The 21,772-nt window shown below is 45.4% G+C and overlaps 2 protein-coding genes across 3 annotated transcripts in view; one reads left to right on the top strand and one right to left on the bottom strand.

The window, feature by feature from the left end:
- The first annotated feature begins 1,350 nt into the window (after window positions 1–1,350).
- On the top strand, window positions 1,351–6,779 carry SHISA3 (shisa family member 3). The gene is made up of 2 exons (XM_072973834.1): window positions 1,351–2,342; window positions 5,310–6,779. Exons 1-2 carry the CDS (start codon window positions 2,066–2,068, stop codon window positions 5,747–5,749), a joined length of 717 nt encoding a protein of 238 aa, XP_072829935.1. The 5' UTR covers window positions 1,351–2,065; the 3' UTR covers window positions 5,750–6,779.
- Window positions 6,780–19,806: 13,027 nt separating this feature from the next.
- The window catches only part of ATP8A1 (ATPase phospholipid transporting 8A1), a 215,409-nt gene continuing 213,443 nt past the window's right edge, over window positions 19,807–21,772 (bottom strand). For both annotated transcript variants that reach the window (XM_006209780.4, XM_072944648.1), the window contains exon 36: window positions 19,807–21,500. In XM_006209780.4, coding sequence (XP_006209842.1) covers window positions 21,403–21,500 — 98 coding nt within the window. In that variant the 3' untranslated portion in view covers window positions 19,807–21,402. The remainder of the gene's footprint in view (window positions 21,501–21,772) is intronic.

Below are 21,772 nucleotides of genomic sequence, written 5' to 3'. Positions count from 1 at the left end.
AAAAAAACTCTTTAAGTCTGGACTTTTCTTTCTTTCTTTCTTTCTTTTTTTTTTTTTTTTTGGTAAGTAAAAACACAGTACCTAAGAATTCCTGCAAAAATAATTTCCCATGTGCTTAATGTAAGTCCTTTAAGTCAAGAAAAACTGTCTCGTTTGTTTGTGGATAAAAGCCTAAATTTCATTTGATTTTACTTAATAGCATATTATTGTCCAAAGAAATATTTAAGAAAGCAATGAAGTTAAATACTTGCACAGTCCTACTTAACATATAACAACATTTGGGGGCATATTTTTGCATTATCATAACTAAATACTCATCCCAGTATTTAAACCCAGAAGTCAGAAGTGATTCTTTACTTGGAATATACTTTAAGTTACATTTTAAAACAGAAACCGTTTCATTCAGAGTTTTTTTTAAAAAAAAAAAGCTTCTATGAACCGACTCGGACCCTCGGGAAGCCGCGGGCGTGGCGTGGTGAATGCTTTTGACCGCACATTTTTCCGGCTGGTGCGCAGCAAACTTTGTCTTCTGTTTCACTCGACTTGCCAACATCTAAATCAGTGACACGGGCATTCAGTGTATCTGGCAAATGGGTTGAGATACGCGGAACATATTGGCACATACCAGTAAACGGTGAGAGGAAGTTCAGGATGCTGTAAAAAGAAACCTAGAGTTTAGCCCAGGTTTCACGGAGCGCCAGTTGCGTAAGGCACTTACGCCGCTAAAGGAGCAATGCCCCTGAAAACAGCACACAGGGGACGCATCATTTAAATAAATGTGTTTCTTTGCCCTAACCCAGGTTCAGATCTGCTCTGTTATCATTCATTTTGTTCTTTCATTTCCTTTGCGGGCGCAAACGGAGGAGGCGTGCTCTTCGAGGTTTTGCGAGCTGCCCTCGGCAGGCAGCGGTGACACGCGATTCTTCATCCTGCGGCGCGCAGGTTGCGGGGACCGGGGAAAGAGTGCGGGTGGGTGTGCATTTGTAAGAATGTGCTGTCCCTTCTAGAAGAAGTGGAAACTTGGGTGGCAAACTCGGTGTAAAGGTTGGCGGGCCTTAAATATCATGTTTTCCGTCCTGAACCCTTAGGAAAGGGGTCCCAAGAACGAGTCTGGCCGCGCTCGTTTTTTATTACATCCCTAAGAAGCAAAACCCTGGTCTCCACCCACGCGCCAACGGGCGTGGATAGACGGAGAGACCCGCCGGCCCTCGCCGTCTCTCTGCGGAGTTTGCTGGGCTGTGCGAAAGCTGAGGGGTGCGGGGTGGGGAGGGCCTGATCCCCAGGGTTAGGGTCGAGCCTGAGGGAGCGCGGTGGGCGGGGTGGCCCGGGAAGGGCGGAGGAGGGCGCGCGAACCAGAAGGCGCACAGGACACGCAGCCCCGCCGCACAGCCCCGCGGCGCTCACTGTGATTAGCTCCGGCGCGCGACCCAGGAGGCGGACTCTCTCTTAACCCTCGCTGTCTCCCCCTCCCTCTTCCTTTTTAAAGGACGCCGTGGAAGCAGGGCTGTCAGCAACCGGGAGGCCGTTTGTACTTGGCCGCGGCCAGGCTGACTCCTGCTCCCGTGACAGATAGGGGCGGGGGCTGAGGGGCCGCGTGTCCCGGGGACCCGCACGTGGGCATCTCACTTTCTCCTGCCTTCGGGCTCCACCAGCGAGCTGCGCGGCCCAGGAGTTGCCAGCTCCCGTCGCGATGGCTCCCGTGAGGAGTGGGGCGGGAGGTGGCCGAGGTCTGGGCGCGCCCCTCTTGTCAGGAGCGTTATGAGCCAGGCAAAGGGCGGCAGCAGCAGCCCCGGCCGCAGCCTCTGCCAGCGCCTCCCGCTGGCCCTCGCCGACTCACCCCTGCGCACCATGCCGACCCACGGCCGGTGGAGTCCGCCTCGCAGCCCCTGCCGCCTCCCTGGCCACCGCTGACCCTCGCGGGAGTGGCCTTGGCCGCCAGGGCAGCCGCCCAGGCCGCGCCCCGGGGGAGGCGGAACCGCGGGGCTCGCGGGGCTCCCGGAGCCCCGGCTCAGCCCTTCGATCGCCAGCCGCGTCCCACTCTGGGCCGCCCAGCGCGCCCGCGGCGATGGGGGCGCTGCTTGCGCTCTGCCTGCTCCTGGGCTGGCTGCGCGGGGGCCCGGCGGGCGCGCAGCAATCCGGAGAGTACTGCCACGGCTGGGTGGACGTGCAGGGAAACTATCACGAGGGCTTCCAGTGTCCGGAGGACTTCGACACGCTGGACGCCACCATCTGCTGCGGCTCCTGCGCGCTGCGCTACTGCTGCGCCGCAGCCGACGCCAGACTGGAGCAGGGCGGCTGCACCAACGACCGCGGAGAGCTGGAGCACCCGGGCATCACGGCGCGTGAGTGCGGGCCTTCGCGGGGCGGACCCGCCGGGTCGCCGGGGCTATGGTGTGTGCGGGCCCGTGTGCGCGCGGACAGGCGTGCGGGCCTTCCCGGGTCTGCGGCAAAGGGGAGGCTAGAGGTGGGAGGATCAAGGGAAGAGTGGTTCCTTTGCAGTCCTGGTTCTCGCCACACACAGTCTCCGCGGGTCTGCCCAAGGGAAAGTTTGCAAGGGTCAGCGAGGAGCGCGGGGCGTGCACCGGGTGACCCCGGGGAAGACAGCCGGAGCCAGGGGCGTTCGGAACCCTGCAGAGAAGGGCTGTAGGGGCAGCTACAGGCTTGGGTGTTCAGGAGCAGTGAGGGCGTCCCATTGCGCGCCCTGGGAGCTCGGGAGGTTTTGAGAAGTGCTGATGGCACAGGGAGCGCAACTTTTGGGGGCGCGGTCATCTGTAGCCCCGCGGGGGTAAAAAACTTCTGCCACTTTTCTTCTTTTTTGGTGGCCTTTTGGTAGCGTTTCTAAACCACTGCCCCATTCTCTCGACTTCCTTTCATTTCTCTCTGCATCGAATTACCCTCTCCGGCCCACCCCCTATTGTCACGCTTTTCAGAAATGCCCAGGTCCTCGAGGTGGAGATTTAGAAGCCAGGGTCGCAGGGGCTTCCCCGCCCCCTATTCTCACGTCGGAAAACACGGGTCAAATTTCCGCTCACTTCAGAGCGGAATAAATCATGACCCCAGCAGAGAAACTTTACACCTTAAAAAAAGAAAAAATGAGCTTTCCACCTGAATCGGAACATCAGGGAAACCCTTTAGAGCTCGAGGCGACAGTTTTACGACCGGGAAACCGGAGGAGCGGGCGGAGCTAAGAGTCGCGACACCCCAGAACCCGGGAGAAGAGGTCTAAAGCCAGCCGAGACGGTCCCCGGGAAAGAAAGAGGCTGAAGAGATAATTAATGGTCCTGGAGCCCTGGACCCCCTGAGACTGACAACCCAGAGGAAAGGGGAGCCTGCCCTTCCTTAGAACTCCCTTAGACCTCCAAGGAATTCAATTTAGGAGGGAAAATACCAATCTAGAGGATTAGGGTAGTGGTGTCTGGAGAAAAGATGCTCAGTGGGAAGGAGGGCCGCCTGGCCTGTCAGGAAAATACAGACTCTGCCTTGTGGCTTGACTCCACTCACCCCGGGGGAACCCGGTGCCCTCTGCGGAGTGAGTGTAAGTGCCCAGCGGACAGCGGGGACTCCTTCCAGGCCTCCTTGCTCTGCTCTGCTGCCCAGCCCAGCGGAAGAGGGGGCAGTCTCAGCGGTCACCCAGGCTGGAATCTGCCCAGTCTCAGGGACTGTGCCTCTCTTGCTGGCCAGCTTGTAGCCCTGGGCCAGTTACTTAATTGCTCCGGGCCTCTTCTTGACTCTAACATGGGCATATTGCTGTCAGAGGGGTTAAGCTGTGGATTAAGTGAATGTATGAAGGCTTAGTAAGGTGCTGGGTAAGTAGGCACTTTGGGCTTGCCTTCCACAGGGACTACTAAACGTGGCCGAATGGGTGGTCTGCTAAAGAGCTTACCCATAGGAGCCCACAGATCTTGGCGTGGGTAGTTACCTGTCACTCACTGCCTGTGTGTCTTTGGGAAAGTTAACAACCCTCCAATATGTTTCCATATCTGGAAAATGGAGAGTTATCATCCAACTAATACCATCATACTATCCCACCTCCCCAGGTCTCCATGGACCCCACAATAAATACGGAAGAGCCAGGCACTTGGTAGGGCCTTAGTAAGTGCAGGTTTCTCCCTTCTACCTCTAAGCTGGAGGTTGCATCCAGCGGTGGCTCTATTTGACAGGAGACACACCTGAAGGGTTGCCCAGGTGGGGCTTTGGAGTGGGAGATTTTATGTCTGCTCTGTAGAGAGAGAAGGAAACTGAGGTTTGCTCTGAGGGATGCTCTCACAGAAAGTCTGGGCGGCCAACACCAATAGCTGCGTCGTGGTCTGAGGTTCAGCCTGACCTTTCAGAGTCGGTGAGAACCCAGAGGCTGAGGTGTGGCAGCTGGAGTGGCATCCCAAATAGTTTCTAAAAAGAAGCATCCAGAGATGAGAGGCACTTTGTGATGCACTAGGAGACACAGTTAATTGGGACCCACTACAGAGTTCTTTATACTGTTCTTTCTGTAGTCTTGTAAATTCCTGGGGGTGTCATTTAACAGGCCTGGTTCTCGTTGCTTAGATTGGAGATTCTTGGAGAGGAGATGGATTTCCAGCCTCAGAGCCCTAAGTGGCCCACCTTGTGATAAAACTACTAAAACCCGCATTGAAAGCCAGTGTTATAGTAACCCCCATACTCATCCTTTCCCTTCCGCCAGTGCAGGAACAGGAGGATAGATTCTGTTCCTTCTGACTTCCAGATGTGCAACATGATGGCTAATTGCTAACAGAGTCTACAGTATCAGTTTGCTTTCTCCCTGCTAGGAGCAAGAATATTCCATCAATATCACTTATATGTGGAGTCTAAAAAAAGACACAAGTGTATTTACAAAATAGAAATAGACTCACAGACATAGAAAACAAACTTACAAACAAAGGGGAATGAGGGGGAGGGATAAATTTGGAGTTTGGGATTCGAAGAAACACAATACTATATATAAAACAGATAAACAAGCAAGACCTGCTGTACAGCACAGGGGAACTATATTCACTATCTTGTAATAACCTATAATGGAAAAGAAGCTGAAAAAGAATAGATATATATGTATAACTGAATCACTTTGCTGTACACCTGAAACATTATAAATCATTACAATTTAAAAGAAAGTAAAAAAAAAAAAAGAATATTCCATCATCACAGTTTGCACTCCAGAGGTTACCAGTAACAAGCTCTGAGAAGCTGGGCTGACAAGTGTGTTAATACCGACCTCCCACCTTCCTCCCTTAAGCACTCCGGACTTCGGGAGACTCTTGTCCAAGCATCTGTGCATGTCTGTTTTTGCCTTTTAGAGCCGGTCTACGTCCCCTTCCTGATTGTCGGCTCCATCTTCATTGCCTTCATCATCCTGGGCTCTTTGGTGGCTATTTATTGCTGCACCTGCTTGAGACCCAAGGAGCCCTCACAGCAGCCAATCCGCTTCTCGCTCCGCAGCTATCAGACAGAGACCCTGCCCATGATCTTGACCTCCACGAGCCTCAGGGCACCTTCCAGGCAGTCCAGCACGGCCACCAGCTCCAGCTCCACAGGAGGCTCCATCCGAAGGTTCTCCTTTGCCAGGGCGGAGCCAGGCTGCCTGGTGCCCTCACCGCCCCCGCCTTACACCACAGGCCACCCCATCCACCTGACCCAGCCATCGGGTTTCCTGGTGTCGCCCCAGTACTTCGCTTACCCGCTCCAGCAGGAGCCCCCGCTGCCCGGGAAGAGCTGTCCAGACTTCAGTTCCAGTTGACAGGCCACCGCTACAGATCTGCCACCTGGTACAATGACAGACCAGTGGGGCACTGCTGCCATTGCCACCAGGATTTCTGAGGGAATTTCCCTTGAACCCAGCAACATCCTGGAGGAAAGAACAAGGAAAACATAGCACTTTTTGTCTTACGATTCCTGTGTTCAGTCACAGAATGACTGTGTTAGATAATTGCTTTCTGGCTTTGAAAACAAGATGCTTACTACATTTCAATTTATGCAACTTTTATTCAGAATATGCAGCAGTCGACTTTAAAGTTACAAATTGGCTGAAGATGTTTTATTGGACAACTCAGCTATACTGCTTAGAAAAGGTCTACGTGTTTTTTCATTATAAGTTGTTTAGTGAGTGATAATACAAATACATACATAAATAAGCAGAGAAAAATGCCTGATTGTAATGATTGAAGGTTCACTAAAAAAATTAACTACTAAGTAAACTGTGAGGGCAGTGAACAACCAATTTATGATTTGCAAAGCAACCTAACCGTGAATATTAACATCATGAGAACAGCTACGTTTTAAATTAATAACTAAATTTTGTTTAAGATATAAAAGCTTTTTCGGAATACAAGATTTCAATAACCACATGAGGAGTTTAACACAAAATATTTACCCAGATATTCATTATAACAGAGATCTTAGGTAAAAGCATTTCTCCCACCCACTCAAGGGAATATTTATTGCAGACTTCTTTTGTTCAGCAACATTTAGTGTTTAAATGAAAGTTGGACAGTCAGGTCTTAAAACATTTACTTGTAAAATGAGTTATGTACAAATGTAAAGAATTGTAATTTAATGTATTTACCACATTGACGGTACTAATTATTTAGTAGTCACACTGTAATTGTTTATGTTAATAATAACTGTGGAGTTCAAAGTCCAGCTTTGGCTATAATCATCTAATATTATGTATCTTGAATGCCACTGAATGCCATGTCTGATGACTAAATATTTGGGCACATATTTCCTGCTGGGTTAGAATAAATAAAATACTGTATGTTTTCATGAAATCTCTTTGAAATTTTAGATCAAAGTGCTTCATTTTATCTCTTTAATGATACCCTTTGCTACTCAATAAAAGGAAATGTCTTTACTTAACATTTCATATTTTGAAATTAAAAAAAAGATCCCACACTGATTTTGAATCACATTAAAAAGCTATTTTCTACACTGGGGCTCAGGAAATCAGCTGAGGAAGTGAATTTTTATAGAGCTATCAGCCTGTGGGCTGCAGCCCTCATATGTGTTATTTGCATAGATTTAAATTTGGGACATTTCTCAGAAGAATCGGATTTCTCCTGCCACTGGGAGGGTGTGGCACCATGGGTCCTGTTCTGCCAGGGGGTCAGGAAGTCCTTTTCAGGCAGGACACTTGCCTTTTGCCAGCCTCCTGCCTGGTTCTCAACATCCCCCCCACCCCACCCCGTCAACCTGGCTTCTCTTCCTCAGCTCTGTTAACCTCCTGGCCCCTGAGGGTGTTGTCAGGAAACCCAGGAGCACTTATATGAGTTCATACTCTCCTATGTCGTCCTCAGTAGCTCGTATCAAATACAGGTACACAGAAGTGGAGTTCTTACCTCAGAGAAGTCATTTGGCCTTGACTCTGTTTTCTAGTTAAGGAAATGAGTTCAGAGATACTGTGCTTTTGCCCAGTCGGATGGCAGAGGAGCTCTGGCTTCGAGTCTCCTGCTTTCTCTTGTAACTAAAATTGGCCTGACTTCCAGGTATCCCCAATTAGCCAAATAATTAAGAAATGAAGGAAGGGAGGGAGGGAAGGAGGGAAAGAGAAGGGAAGGAAAGGGAGAGAGGAAGGGCTGAACACAAAAGGATAAACACTTGTGAGAAGCTCTGCAATTCACTCCTATGTCATTAGGCTGGCTTTATTCATGCTTGTTATGTACTGCTCCTTTGAAGTGTGTTTTTTAAAAATTTTGAGGGGGAGATAATTAGGTTTGCTTGTTTGTTTATTTCTTTATCAACAGAGGGACTGGAGATTGAACCCAGGACCTTGTGCATGCTAATACTAAGGGTAGCACTCCATCACTGAGCTAAACCATCCCCTCCTTTGATCTTTTAAAAGTTAATCTTTACTGGGCTCTTACTACCCAAACTCTAGTCTAAATATTTACACGCACTAACTCATTTCATCCACAAACAACCGCCACAGGGAGGTGTTATAATTCCTGTTTATAAATTTGGAAACCGAGGCATAGTGGAATGAAGTTAACTTGCCCAAGGTCCCACAGCTAGTCGATATTGGAGCTGGGTGTACAGCCAGATTCAAACAGCAAGGGAACACCTGCTTTGAGGTTTTGTTGCCTCTGTTCACAAGATCCACGGGAGAGTAAGGTGAGAGGCACTGTCCCTTTCTCTAAGGTAGTGATTGTCACCGCTACTGGACCCAGTGAGCTCTCCCTAGAACAAAGATTTTGTCAATCCCTTTAACTGTCCTAAAATGAAATTCACGGACAAAATCACTCACTACACATATAATTAAAGATATTCAATACAATATCCTAATGGTAAATGGAAAGGAGAAAGAAAAGGAGAGGAATTTATTTCACAACGTAAGCTTCAGCAGGACGCAAATGAGAACCTCACGACCCAAGAATCACCAAGATGTGATGGCTGCCAATCCAGGCCCACACATGTTTGCTAGACTGGCATCTCACACACCAGAGCTGCTGTTATGTGATTTCTCTTCAAACCAAGCAAAGCTGGATTTTCTTTTGATTTGCACAGTAGTTACGTATCTGGAAAATTCAGCATATATTAAGGCAGTGTGGAAAACGCTTTATTGATAAAATCGGGATTAGGTTTCTCCACAGAAAGAACTGGCAGGACATTCCAAAGTCCTGCCCATGGACGTCAGGTCTTTGGTGGGTGGACTGACCCATGCATTGTAGGATCTCTGTTGTAACCAAGTCCCATCCGAAGAATGTCCATAGCACACCTGCCCCCACCCCCAAACATTCTGATGCCACAGATGCCCCCACCAATTCCACAATGACCACTAGAGGGCAGAACTGTCCCCACTGAAAACCTAGTTTGTCAGGTTTCTCAAGTGACTCTACTTCTACTTCCCACCCCTTTGGGGAATAGTTTATATCCATTAGGCAGAATAACACTAAGGAATTCAGAAACCTCACATCTGCAACCTTCCCTTTCTTAGCAGGATGCTCCAGTCAATCAGGTTAACTAGTTTTATAAATTGTATGATTTTGTATAACTGTTTTCTAGTTAAGTAAACAAGTTAAATAGACATTGTGCACCTCATTGTACCATGGCAACCAGTGACACTGAATTGAATCGTATGCCCACATACTTGTTGACATACAGCACGCATCTTTGAACTTCTCTCTGGGATCTGTGTTGGTAATACTATGATTACTTACAATCCTAGGGTAAGTTGGCCATCCTGTGGCAGATTTCCAGTAATCATCCCCTCTGACAAGCATTTGCTGGACGCCACCTATGGACAGCTGGGTGTATCAAGATGAGTAAGATGTAGTTCCAATTCAAGGAGCCGTGTCTGCATGGGCTCGGGCACAACAGCAAACGCCTCTGATAAGATGCTCCAGGTACTTTATAAAGAAGCCTGTTGTCTTTTCTCCTTTCCAGGAGCTCACAGTCACGTAGGGGAAGGTGAAGCCCCACATCAACACTTAGAGTTCACGATGGGAACTGCAGGGATAAGGAGGTGCAGAGGGCCCTGGCAGTGCATACAAAGGGCGCCTAACTCATCCTGGCACAGGGGAGATTGGACCTGAGCCTTGAGAGGGGAAGGGGCGGGGAGGGAGAGAGGGGTGCTGGAAATGAGGGGGAGAGCAGATTAGGCAAAGGATTCATACAAATGCAGAGAAACCCCATGAGTGTGAAAGAACAAGGAACATTGCGGAAACTAGACAAAGAATTCAGAGAAAGAGAGTGGAGAGAGAAGCAGGGTCAGAGCAGAGACCTGGAACACCACAGTGGCTGCACAAACACCAAATGCAAGGGGGATGAAGGATTTTATAAGGGATCGTGACCTAATCTTCATTTCAGAAAGATAAGACAGCAAATCAAATCAACTCAGGGGAACCTGAGTTGTCAATCAATCCACCAATCAATCACGAAACCAGGATATAAAAACAGGAAAAGCAAAGGAGCGGCGCCATTTTTCCTCTCTTGGGTTGGCCCGCCCCCAGTTCTTGGGAGTGTACTGTGTTTTACTATTTTTTTTACTTCACTAAGAAAAATCTTGCTTATATCACGCTTTTTGTCTCTTGTCAAAAAAATTTTTTTGGGGGGTGACTAAGAACCGAGGTGATTCTTATTTTCCTTTTCCTGGTAACACTAATTTTGGTGCCTGTGACTTGGATCACGTGCTTAAACTTAATCTTTCCTCCTTCACTGCCATCTGCCTCCCCAAGGCCCCCGGAGCACAAGCTCCTGGGGCCAGCTGTGGGCAGGCGCTTCCATCTGGACCCTCTAACCCTGACTCACTCCTCTGTGTTTGCTCCCCCTTTCTCCAGCTATTCCAGGTGAGCAGCTCTCCTGCTCTTGGGTCACCCACCACCCGCGGGGTTAAAACTGGCTATTACCGTGGACCGCGGGGACACCCAGCGCACGGTAAGACTGTGGCCATTTCCCCCTTTCTGGAGCGGAGGCTGAGACATCAGCTTCCATCCCCGAATCAGGACCCTAGGACGCTAGGCACTGCTGATCCATGGCTACCCTCTAGGATGCATTTGGCTGGGGACAGAGGCTGAGACTCGGCCTAGTCCATGGGCTCTTCACCTTAGGACGCTAGGCTCTGATAACCCCCCTGTATCCCATCCTTGTTTTTGAGATGGGAAACCAAGAGTCTGTCCCTGCTGGGACTCCTTTGGGCTGCATATTGGCCACCTGGGACCGTTTTAATCTATAAACCCTCAAAAGAAAAACACTTATATTCCTTTGTAATGTTGCCTGGCCACAATATCGACTTCCCTGCGAGGAAGCATGGCCTATAAACAGAGCATAAACTCAGCCATCTTGTTCCAGCTTGATCTCTTCTGCAAGAGACAAGGCAAGTGGTCTGAATACCCTATGTTCATATCTTTTACTTACTGAGGGACCGCAGTGATCTCCTAGAAGGATGTAAGTTAACCACTCAGGCAACGGTTACACCTAATAACCTACTGTCCCCGACACCCCCTAGGGAGGGGGACTCTCCTAAACCTACACCCTACCCTACTCTCCCTACCATATACCCGTCATTTCCCTCATACTCAGGAAAGACACTCCTGCCTCCATTACCTTTGATAGCTAAGACCTGCCCCCTGGTAGAAACAGGTGGAGTATCTGGTCCTCAATTCATACATAAGCCATTTTCTCTGGTAGAACTGAGACAAATTAAGACTGATCTGGGAAGCTATTCAGATAACCCAGACAAACACATAGAGGCATTTCAATACCTCACTCTGGCATATGATCTCACCTGGAAAGATGTTAATATTATCCTTGGCCAACCCTATCTGACGCAGCACAGGAAAGGGTTCTCAGAGAAGCCAGAAAATATGCAAACAGTCTACATCTATCTAACGACAAGTACCGCACAGGGGAAACAGCTGTTCCCCCAGGGGACCCTGGGTGGGACTATAATGACCTTAACCAAAAGTGAGAAAGAGATCACTTTTTAATCTGTTAAGGCAGGACTCTGGGCAGCCTGAAAGAAAGTTATAGTTATTCTAAGGTGTTAGCTGTTAGCCAGGAGCCCGGAGAAAACTCCACTGCTTTTTCAGAGCAGCTCCAGGAGGCACTTACTAAGTACACTAACTCAGACCTCAGCTCTTATGAGGGACAAATCATCTTAACGGATAAATTTCTCACTCAGTCTGCCCCTGATAATGAGGGGAAAACTCGAAAAGGTGATCCAGGAACCTGGAGTAACTCTTGATGAAATGTAGCCATTGCTGCCACAGTTTTTTTTTATCATCAAGAGCAGGAGCAAGAGACCAAGGCTTAGGGAAGGAAAGAAGGAAGGAGGCCAGGCCTACCTAGATGACTGCGGCCCCTCAAGGGCAGCCACCGTCCTAACGTCCCTGGCCCCTAGCGGCCTGAGTAAGTCCAATGACAAGTGCAGCATTTGCCACTGACCTGGTCCCTGGGTCAAAGAATGTCCCTACAGGGACAAGCCTCCAAGATCTGCCTGCTCTCGGTGTAGCCAACAGGGTCATTGGTGGCCCTCTGTCCTTTGAGCCAAATGGCTTGCAGGGGAAAATGCCCAAGACCTGCAGATGGTGGTCCAGGACTGAAGAAGCCCCCTCCAGTCATACCCAACACAAGAGCTCTCCATCAATGGGCTGGAGCCGCGGGTACACATAGATGTGGCAGGCAGGACAGTAACTTTTCTTATGGATACCGGGGCCACCTTCTCTGTCCTGACTTCCTTCTCCGGACCTGTCTCCTCCAGTTTCTGTGCCGTTATGGGAGTTACAGGTAAACTGACCTTAAGATTCTTTACTGCCCCCCCTTTGTTGTTGATGGGACGAATGCTCGTTCGCACATTCTTTCTTATGTGTGACAGAATGTCCTAGCCCCCTTTTAGGCTGAGATCTTCTTTATAACTTGGGAACCTGTGTTATCCTGGGAGAAGATCCCCAAACTTTCACCTCTTTACAACTCATTGCTCTCTGGGGAAGGAGAAAAACCTCCACATATAGAGGCCTGGGAGAATAAAATTAATCCTGCTGTCTGGGATCAAGGCATCCCAGGGCGACAAAGAAGGCTGCTCTGGTTGTCATCTCGCTCAGAGATCCTACCTGGCTCCCTGATCGAAAACAGTATCATTTAAAACCTGAGGCAAGGAAGGGCCTTCAGCCAATAATTTCTAAGTTCTTACAGTGTGGAGTCCTAATTCCTGTTAACTCCCCCTGCAACACACCTATCCTTCCGGCCATTAAAAAAGATGGGACCTACAGGCTGGTCCGGGATTTACGAACCATAGATGAGGCAGCAGTACCTCTTCACCCAGTGGCCCCGAACCCCTGTGTGCTACTGGGGAACATCCCTCCAGCAGCCCGGGGGTACACAACCTTAGACCTAAAGGGGCATTCTTCTGTATGCCCCTTAGTCCCCAGTCCCAGTATTTATTTGTCTTTCAGTGGGACTCACCCAGTGGGTACCAGCGCCAGCTGCCTGGACAGCACTACTGCCACAGGGGTTTAGAGACAGTCCTCACCTCTTTGGGCAAGCTTTGGCCCAGATTTACAGGACTTACAGCTTGAAAAAGGGACTATTCTCCAATATGCAGATGACCTACTTATCTGCCCCCTTACTCGAGAACAGGCCATCCAGCACACAATCCAGTTTCCAGGTCCAAGGCCAAAATGGTCATACAAGACGTCACTTATCTAGGAGTTGTTCTGACTCCTGGAACCTGTAGACTTTCCCCTGAACGAATTCAGGGAACCTTACAACTCCCTACTCCCACTACTCGAAAACAGCTCAGGACGTTTCTCGGACTAACAGGTTACCGTAGGCTTTAGATCCCTCACTGTGTGTGTATGGCCCAACCTCTATGGGCCAGTTTAAAGGGTAAAGAAGACTCAGTATCTCTCAGTGGGGTCCTTCCCAACAAGAAGCAATGGAAGAATTAAAAAATCTCCTAGTAAGATCTCCGGCCTTGGGGCTTCCAGATCCCACAAGACCCTTCCAGTTCTATGTTCATGAGAGAGGAGAAAGAGCCTTGGGGGTCCTCATCCAACGGCTGGGTCCTACCCAACAGCCCATGGGATACTGCTCCAAGCGGCTAGATCCCACTGCTTAAGGCTGGCCTTCCTGCCTAGGAGTGTTGGGAGCCCTGTCTATTCTCCTGGAGGAAGCTTTTAAGCTAACTCTGGGGGCCCCTATACAAGCATATGCTAACCACCAAGTTTCTGATCTTTTTAAAGGCAAGGGACATTTCTGGCTCTCAGACACTTGGCTTCTTAAATATCAGGCATTATTATTGGAAAACGCAGATGTCACTGTCTCCGTTTGTGGGACACTCAATCCTGCTACACTGTTACCATCACCAGACGAGTCTCTTCCCTTTCACCTATGTCATGAGACCCTGTCCATTTCTCTAGGAGCTAGAGCAGACCTCACTGACCAACCCCTGGAAAACCCTGATGAGATCTGGTTCACTGATGGGAGCCACATATTCTTGTGAACCTCTTAGCGATCTGTGACTGCTTTTCAAGTGACTCTCCGGTGAGACTGTCCCATCGCCCTAGGGGACTACGGATCCCTGTTAGATAAACCTCTTTCTTAAATGTCTCCTGGCTCTAATCTTTTCTCCTCTGGGGCCCCCACCAAACTGTTTTAATACTAATCTAAAATGTCTCTGACATTAGGGTCCCTCGTTGACTCCTCCTTTAGTTCACTGGACTAACACTCCAACATCTGCCTTCTAAAGCCTAAACCAACAGAAAGCACAGAAATCAGTTATTTTTAAGGCAGTTTTTTCCAATTAAGTAGGTATGACCTTTGTTTGCCCCCTTTATCTCCTGGCTAGGGTTAGCTCTATGTATTTGACTTCTATCTTTTTAACCTTCTTATAAAATGTGTTTCTTCTTGTCTAGAGTCAAACTTTAAATGGCTATATAACAAGGTAATCAACCAATCAGCCAAAACAGCTTTTATACAAGCCACTCGATGGACACCGACCGTTTGCTCACCACCTGCCCAGTGACAGCCAGCTAGTCTGGGACCCCAGCGAGCGCCATCATTACCCAGATCAGCAGGAAGTAGCTAGAGCAGTCGTCGCCCTCTACGTCCCAAAGATTTGGGGGTCATTTGACTAGAAGGGGGAATATTAGGTAGTTTAGATAGCGATGAGCACTGGCAGGGGGAGAGAAGGGAGAGGAACAACCCAGAATATGACAGTGTGTTCAGGAAAAGAGACTCCAGAAATTTTTACTTTCTCTAAGTGAGGGCCAGTTAAAGTCAAAGCGCTGCAGCTGCGCATGAGCGGGCGCCTGGTATAACCCGACCCAATGAACCTGCTCAAAAGGGGGTGGGCGTGCCGGAGCGCAGGGAACCTGAGTTGTCAATCAATCCTCCAATCAATCACGATATCAGGATATAAAAACAGGAAAAAAAAGGAGCGGCGCCATTTTTCCTCTCTTGGGTTGGCCCGCGCCCAGTTCCCGGGAGTGTACTGTCTTTTGCTATTTTTTTACTTCACTAAGAAAAATCTTGCTTATATCATGCTTTTTGTCTCTCATCAAAAATTCTTCTTTTTTGGGTGACTAAGAACTGAGGTAATTCTTATTTTCCTTTTCCCAGTAACAGTTTGACAGTCACTCTATGGCCTCCTTGGATAGAGAGGCCAACTTCTCCTTACTGCCTGCGACAGAGCCCTCTCCCACCCGCTGCTCGTGGCCTGTGGATTTATTTTACCATTTGCTTTAGAAAGAGGTATTGGATAAATTTGCTTTAAAATGATTATTCACTCCAAAGCCAACAGATTGTATTTTTAATTGTCCGAGTGGATAGATTGTTCCCTTGTATTTTCTGAACTGTTTATTCTCACTGATGTTATTCTTAGCTGTTCCTCATGGTGGAGAATTTGTCAGACTGACTTAAAGTCTATAGGAAATTTTCTCTCTAAAATGAGATAACCAGAAAGGTTCCTGAAAATATATACAATCACAATTAGGAATTCGATACATTTTTTTGGATCCGGATCAGTTTAACTTGGCATAACCGAAAAAGCTTATTTAGTACATGTTCAGGAAAAATAAGGATTTATGGACACATTAAACTATAAAGGGAACAAACAAGTATTTTTGTATGTACAAGAGTATTTAAAAATTGCAATTAAACATTAACTATTACTGAAATTATTCTGACAGAAAATTCTTATTTGAATTGCTTGTTACATAGATTGTACTTGGAATAAAGGCAGAATGATTTAAAAAAAATACATTTTCCAATAATTTTTATTAGCCTGGTAGTGAAACGATCCAGGTTAAGAAGAGCTTTCTTCATTAAAATGAGCAGCTCTGTATTACTGAAATGGAAGCTTTAGAAGCCATAAGCATCCAAAACCAAACTTTAAATGTTTGACGTGAAAACATTTTGACGGATGACGTATTGAATTTATGGGAATGTCTTTCAAGTTTGCTGTTTTCTTCTGGCTGTATTAGACAGCATCTTAACTGGCAGGGTCAGTGAAAACACAGTGCTTATTTTAAGGGGCATGGAGTTGAATGTGAGAAGTATTTGGGGGAATTCACAGGTAGCTTTTCTTTACATTGTTTTTCTGTGGTTTTGCCGGGGGCACCCACACAGTCCTTGCCCCCGGCTAGACTGTGGGAAAGGATGCCGGCCCCTGACAGCGAAGAACAGGCTGTTTCGCTCTTACAAGCCTAGAGGCTCCTCAGATTGCTCCCCCAGTGCTTCTTTGTGAACTAATCCTGCCCTAGCAGGTTTCCAAACTGCAGCTTCACTTGTTTCTTTTACTGAGGGATTCTTATTTTTGATTAAGCTCTTGTCCTCAGTTTTCAGTGTTTCTTGTGTTTTTGTCTCACGTGGCACTTTTAATATTTTCTGGTTACTTCCTTCCAATTTTATTGGCTACGTATGGCCACTTTCTCCTGAACTTAAAAAAATTCAGTGGGTTTAGAAAAACTTAAGAAATTCACCCTATGCGAAAGGAAGGGGCCATGAATTAGCTGTTGACTTGCAGGCTGATTTAAATCCGTAATGAGGACCGTCCTGGGAGGCTCTTCTGACTGAAGAATCAGAACAGTCGTTTTATTTTAAAATTGTTTTTTTGGTACTTAATTATCAAAACTACCAGCTCTTGCAAAACTAGAGTTAATATCCTCCATTTTATGTTGTGTTTAATGGGATTAAAATGCAGGGATATTTCGTATATCACTGGGGTTGTAAACAAAATGTTAATATTGCACTTAAATGGATACACCTTCTCAGACTACAGTTAGGCCAGATTTGAAGGTTTTATAAAGCAATCTAGTTTCTAAAACTAGCAATTAAAACGTGAACACTTTTCTTTATGGAATGGAAAGGTTTATTTCATTTTTAATAACAATCAGGACAAAATGTTTAAAATTTGCAGTTTAAAACATGCACATCCACAAAAGGCCAATGACACATAACACTGCGTAGAATTGAATATTACTCAACTTATAACTATTTATAAAACACAGTGTTTTGAACATCGAGATAAACAAACCTGAGAAAACTACTATAATCACAGAGTCAACACTCTCCACTCATGCAGCTTCACAATTTCTACAGCAGTTTCAGCAGGAATGGTTTTTCATGGAGCTGAAAATATACGATTTTATCTTTAATGCAAACTGCAATTTTCCATAGTAGCTGCCTTCCAAGGCTGCCTTTCTTTTTAACCTAAGAAACTTGAAAATGTGAAAAATGAAGCTTGAAGTAGTTAAACAAACAACAAACAGCATTTACTGCATTTATGGCTGCTAGTCTAGAACCAGGAAACATAAAAATATATATTTTTAAATATTCTGCTCACATCTTTGCAAGAGCAGATTTACCTATGGAAAGTTGCTGTTAATTCAAAGTAAGCTAGTATGAAATCTAGCTTTTTTCCTACTTAAGGGAGATTTATTTGCTGAGAAGTTTTGTGAGCTTTATTAAGGAAAGTTCTTAGAGGCAAGCTAAACAAAAGTTTCAATTAAATTAGTTCAAATTTGTAAAATAATTTACTTATTAAAAAAAAGTGCAGAGGACCAATTAATTTGCCCACTGAATATTAAATTTCAGGTAGGCCACGAAAGAATTTTATAAGGCAGAAATAAACATCAAGATTTACAGCAAGAGCCATGCATTGGCCTAGACCACTTTAAATATTAATTCATGCAAACCATAAACCTATCAAAAACACAGCTGCTCTCATACAGAAAATAAATCAGGACAAAAAATGGAAAACATTTATTTCCTTTCCTTCAAAATTTAACTTACATTCCATTTGAATAGCTGTTGAAGGTTAATTAAAATGCAGCAAAAAATAAGAGCTTCACAAGTGACTTTCAGTTATTTCAATGTGAGAAAAATCAAACTATGGTCTCTTTAAGAGGCATTATAGAAATGTTCATCATTAAAAAGCATTTATTAGGCACTGAGCTGCATGGTGTTACATCAAGTAATTTATGAAAAGAGTTCTATAGGCCTGGCCCATGTGATGTGAATAGAGTGGGAATTTGCTCAATAAATTTTGTGGATGATTATAGATTTAATTGATGATGCAAGTTTTAGAACCAGGAACTATCCAAGGGCAAACTGCACAAAAATAAACACTAAGAATTATTTAGCTTTGTAATAAGGATGACATTGTTATAAAGAAAACATTGTGAATATGCAATCAAGTACTTCCTGATTAGCATTCATTTCCTGAAAGAACATCTTAAATGACAGATTCTAAGTGATGTACAGTGCACACAATGCAGAACAAATCGTGTGACTTTCACACTGGTTATTGAGAATGCGAAACTGCGAAGTTAAAATATAACGACCAGAATAAATGTTGATTTCTTGAATTCATTTCTTTTTCCTTGGAAATTAAGAGGAATCACTTAATTAAGAGGATTCCATTCAATGACCATACAGTTCATGTAAATGGCTGACATTACTGAATAGAATACAGGTTCACCTGACTTGATTAGAAAAAGTTTCCCATTAACTTTGCCGCATGGCTGAAGCAGGCTCACATGAGACAGAGTGGGGTGGGGGTGGGGGGTGGGCAGCATATATTTCACTTACAATTTACTACATTCCTGAGAAACACTATTTTCCTGCTAATAATTTCTACCATATAGCATCTTTCTGGGTGTGAGACACCAATATATTTTTATATGATGTATAAAACGTTTAGAAAGTCCATGCTCAATATCACTGTGTACTAGTCAACATTAAAGAAGCAACTTCCAGCTTTTCAATGCGAGATGAATGACGATTTTCTGCTGAAAGTAGTGTTTTCTGAACTGTAAACATTATAAAGCAACGGTGTTAGCATTTGCCAGTCCCTACAAGGGACGTTTTAATTGGAGTGTCCCTTATTTCAGAAAATACACTTCAACTGTTTAGTTTAATCTTGGTAAAACTGTTACTTCCCCACTCCTGGCCTTAGGAAGGTTAAAAAAAAATCAGAGGGTTTTCTCTCATTACCACTATAAGGTTGCTGCAGTTGCAATCTTATATTTTAAATTTTACCATGGAGGTCACGCCCTCTCTGCCCACCCCCAACTCCCACCCAAGAAGCTAAGAGATTGACTTACTGTTGATAATTCCAAAATAGGTCCTTGGGACAAAAAAGCACAAATTAGTCATATTTCAGATCATGATCACCAACATTATAATATTAAGCATGAGTCTTCTACCCACGTTGAAGAGCTTCACAGAAACAAGCTGTGTTTCAAGATAGAAATAAAACACTTAGTTTTCTTAAGTCAGAAAATTCAGTGCTCTTATGCTCATCCCATTTTAATATTAACCTTCTGGAGAAGGATGTCACCTATGAGGTGAGGGGAAATGGAGGCAGCCCTTCTCTGTCACCGCTGTAAACTGTTCCTCCGGAGGGATGTACTTCATTCTCGTTTTTCGTTTTTTGTGGTTTGACCTCAACTCTCCCCGCGGAGGCCCAGACAAGCCGCTCTGAATATCCGTTCAGTAGACAAAGAGTGTGACATCTGAATTTTGAAGATGACCTTAGACTCTCATACTTGTGGTCTTGCTAGATGTTTGGGTTCATGATTCTCTTAATCTGAGCCCCAGATGGGAAGGGTCTGGGGAGTATTTATGTTCATTCCTTGCCCTCCTTTAGGTTAGAATTATGTATGTGTTACAACTTCTCTTATTTGCAGAAAATGTGGGAGGCATACATGTGACTAAGTAGTTAAGAATACAGGTAAGGAAATAATCAATAACCTAATTTTAAGTCTGGATTGAGAAAAAGGGTGAAAAGGATGTAAATGATTAAACTCAAGGAGTGATTTGAAAATCACCTCTCTTCTCAATCCTAGCTGACTTTTTCAAAAGAGGAAGTTCTACCTATTTTGCTGGTTAAGTCCACTTAAAGGCAAACAGGCTTTTGAACACAAGGCAGAAAGTTTGCTTCAATCTCTGAAGTGTATCTGAAAGCTAGAATTCCTTTTTATTTATTTCTACATGAAAGCTTTATTTAAAAAATAGTGTAGAAAATAGGTTGTGGTTTTTAAACAGCCCCTCCCCTCACCATCTATAGTTGGTAGCAAAGTAGGTATTTTCAGGAGATGTCTTGAAAATGCTGAAAATAATTAAACAGAATAGACATTTAAAAGCATATTAACAGAATCTACTCAAGATGAACAGGGTTCTTTGTAAAGTTACAGGCTTGAGTAAAATAGGTGTTTTTAAAATGGGGAAAATGTACTGCTGCTTTGTCCCAATCAGCAGCGTGTGACTAATTCTGGGAGCTGCCTGACACGTGAAAAGTGAAGTCACTCTCAGTCCTCAGTGCAGGAGGGGCAGTCACTGAAACACGGGGTGTGCTACCGAGGACAGCAGGCGTCTCACGTGAGAACTAACAGAGAAACCAAAGCACAGGGCAGAAGCTGAGCCTCCGACATTACAAAAGCCCATGCAGGTATCCTGCGGGGTATTCCAAACGTCTTGACAGAAGCACGGGAAATCTCACATACATATGTGAGCGTATTTTTCTTAAAAGAGAAAACTTGAAGACAAAATGACATTGCTCAATCTACAGCAGAAGCCAGACTGTTAGAAAAATCTAAATGATGATGAAACCTCATCAGAAAGGACTGAGACATAAACACAGCTTTAAAAAATCAGTGTCGTAACGACAGGATCACTTACCACGAGTGCACTTCGACTTTAACAAATAAATAAGACAAACAAGAAAGAAGCATTTGTAAGGCCGAAGGTGCAACATCACAGATTTTAGTAGCAAATGCCTTGAAATACTTGTTTTTGCAAATCACTCTTAGATTTGAGAAGTCAAGCATGCAGATCTTACAGCAGAACTGGAGGTAAACCTCTTAAATTTCTGGGCAAATGACTACTGAATGAGAAATACATTTATTGAACTTCTTTGGCAAACATTTATCAAGACAATTTTTGACACAAACACTTATTATTAATGTCTTGTTTAGAAATTTTGCTCAGCGAGTCAGTTCCTTAAGAATGCTGGTTTTTTTTTTTCTTCAGCATATTCTGAAATCTAAAACTGGGTATCAAGAGTCCCTTTAACTTACTACCATTTTAGAGACTTCGAATGGCTGGTCACCTTGTGGCATATCCAGTACACTGACAGTTACAGCCCCAGAGCAACAGCATAAGAATACTGACTTGTTCTCAGTTTAAGGAAACACTCTGGCAAGATACAAGGTCATTTTCCATTTCTGTTTACAAAGACTTAGCAAATACTTTCGAAAATCTGAAAGAGATGGTGTTACAGTATAGTTGCACAGTGCTTATGTCTATAATATACATGAATCTGAATGTCAATCAGTGAGATGCGCTCAGATCCATTTCCCCTCCTGGGACCAGACTGGAATGGGTCAGCAGATTCTGCTGAAGACCTGGGAGCACTCCTTAGAGACACAGCAGAGCTGGCCTCGCAGCCCCTCCCCGTCACCATTCATCGGGTCTCTGCTTTGTGGTGTCATACGCTCTAATCACTTCAGACTGGGAGACGATTCCATTTTCATCTTGAGAGAAAGCATACCCATCTGGAAGTTAAAGATAAAATAGAAATGGTCATCACAAAGTCGCTGGAAACCTGTTATTCTGGCTTTTGAGTGCTCATTTTCTAACGAGGGGAACTAATGCATCCCTCCCATCTTTAAAAGCATGAAGGCGTGAATTTTTAGGGTCCGGAAAAGGTACAGACTCAACTGGAAAAGGAAGAGTAAGATGTCGGTGCTGTAGATGAGCTATGAGTTCTGCTCTGTAGATGAACAGACGCTCTCACCCCTGCTCCCTTCAGCATCTCGAGTCCAAC

Source organism: Vicugna pacos, chromosome 2 (assembly GCF_048564905.1).
Source record: "Vicugna pacos chromosome 2, VicPac4, whole genome shotgun sequence".
Lineage (NCBI taxonomy): Eukaryota > Metazoa > Chordata > Mammalia > Artiodactyla > Camelidae > Vicugna > Vicugna pacos.
Note: the sequence above shows the minus strand (reverse complement) of the source record. Positions and strands in the feature narration are given on the sequence as shown.

Coding starts and splice junctions, on each gene's coding strand:
- SHISA3 (XM_072973834.1), top strand. CDS start 2,066: ATGGGGGCGCTGCTTGCGCTCTGCCTGCTCCTGGGCTGGCTGCGCGGG. Junction 2,343..5,309: donor GCACCCGGGCATCACGGCGC/GTGAGTGCGGGC, acceptor TTTGCCTTTTAG/AGCCGGTCTACGTCCCCTTC.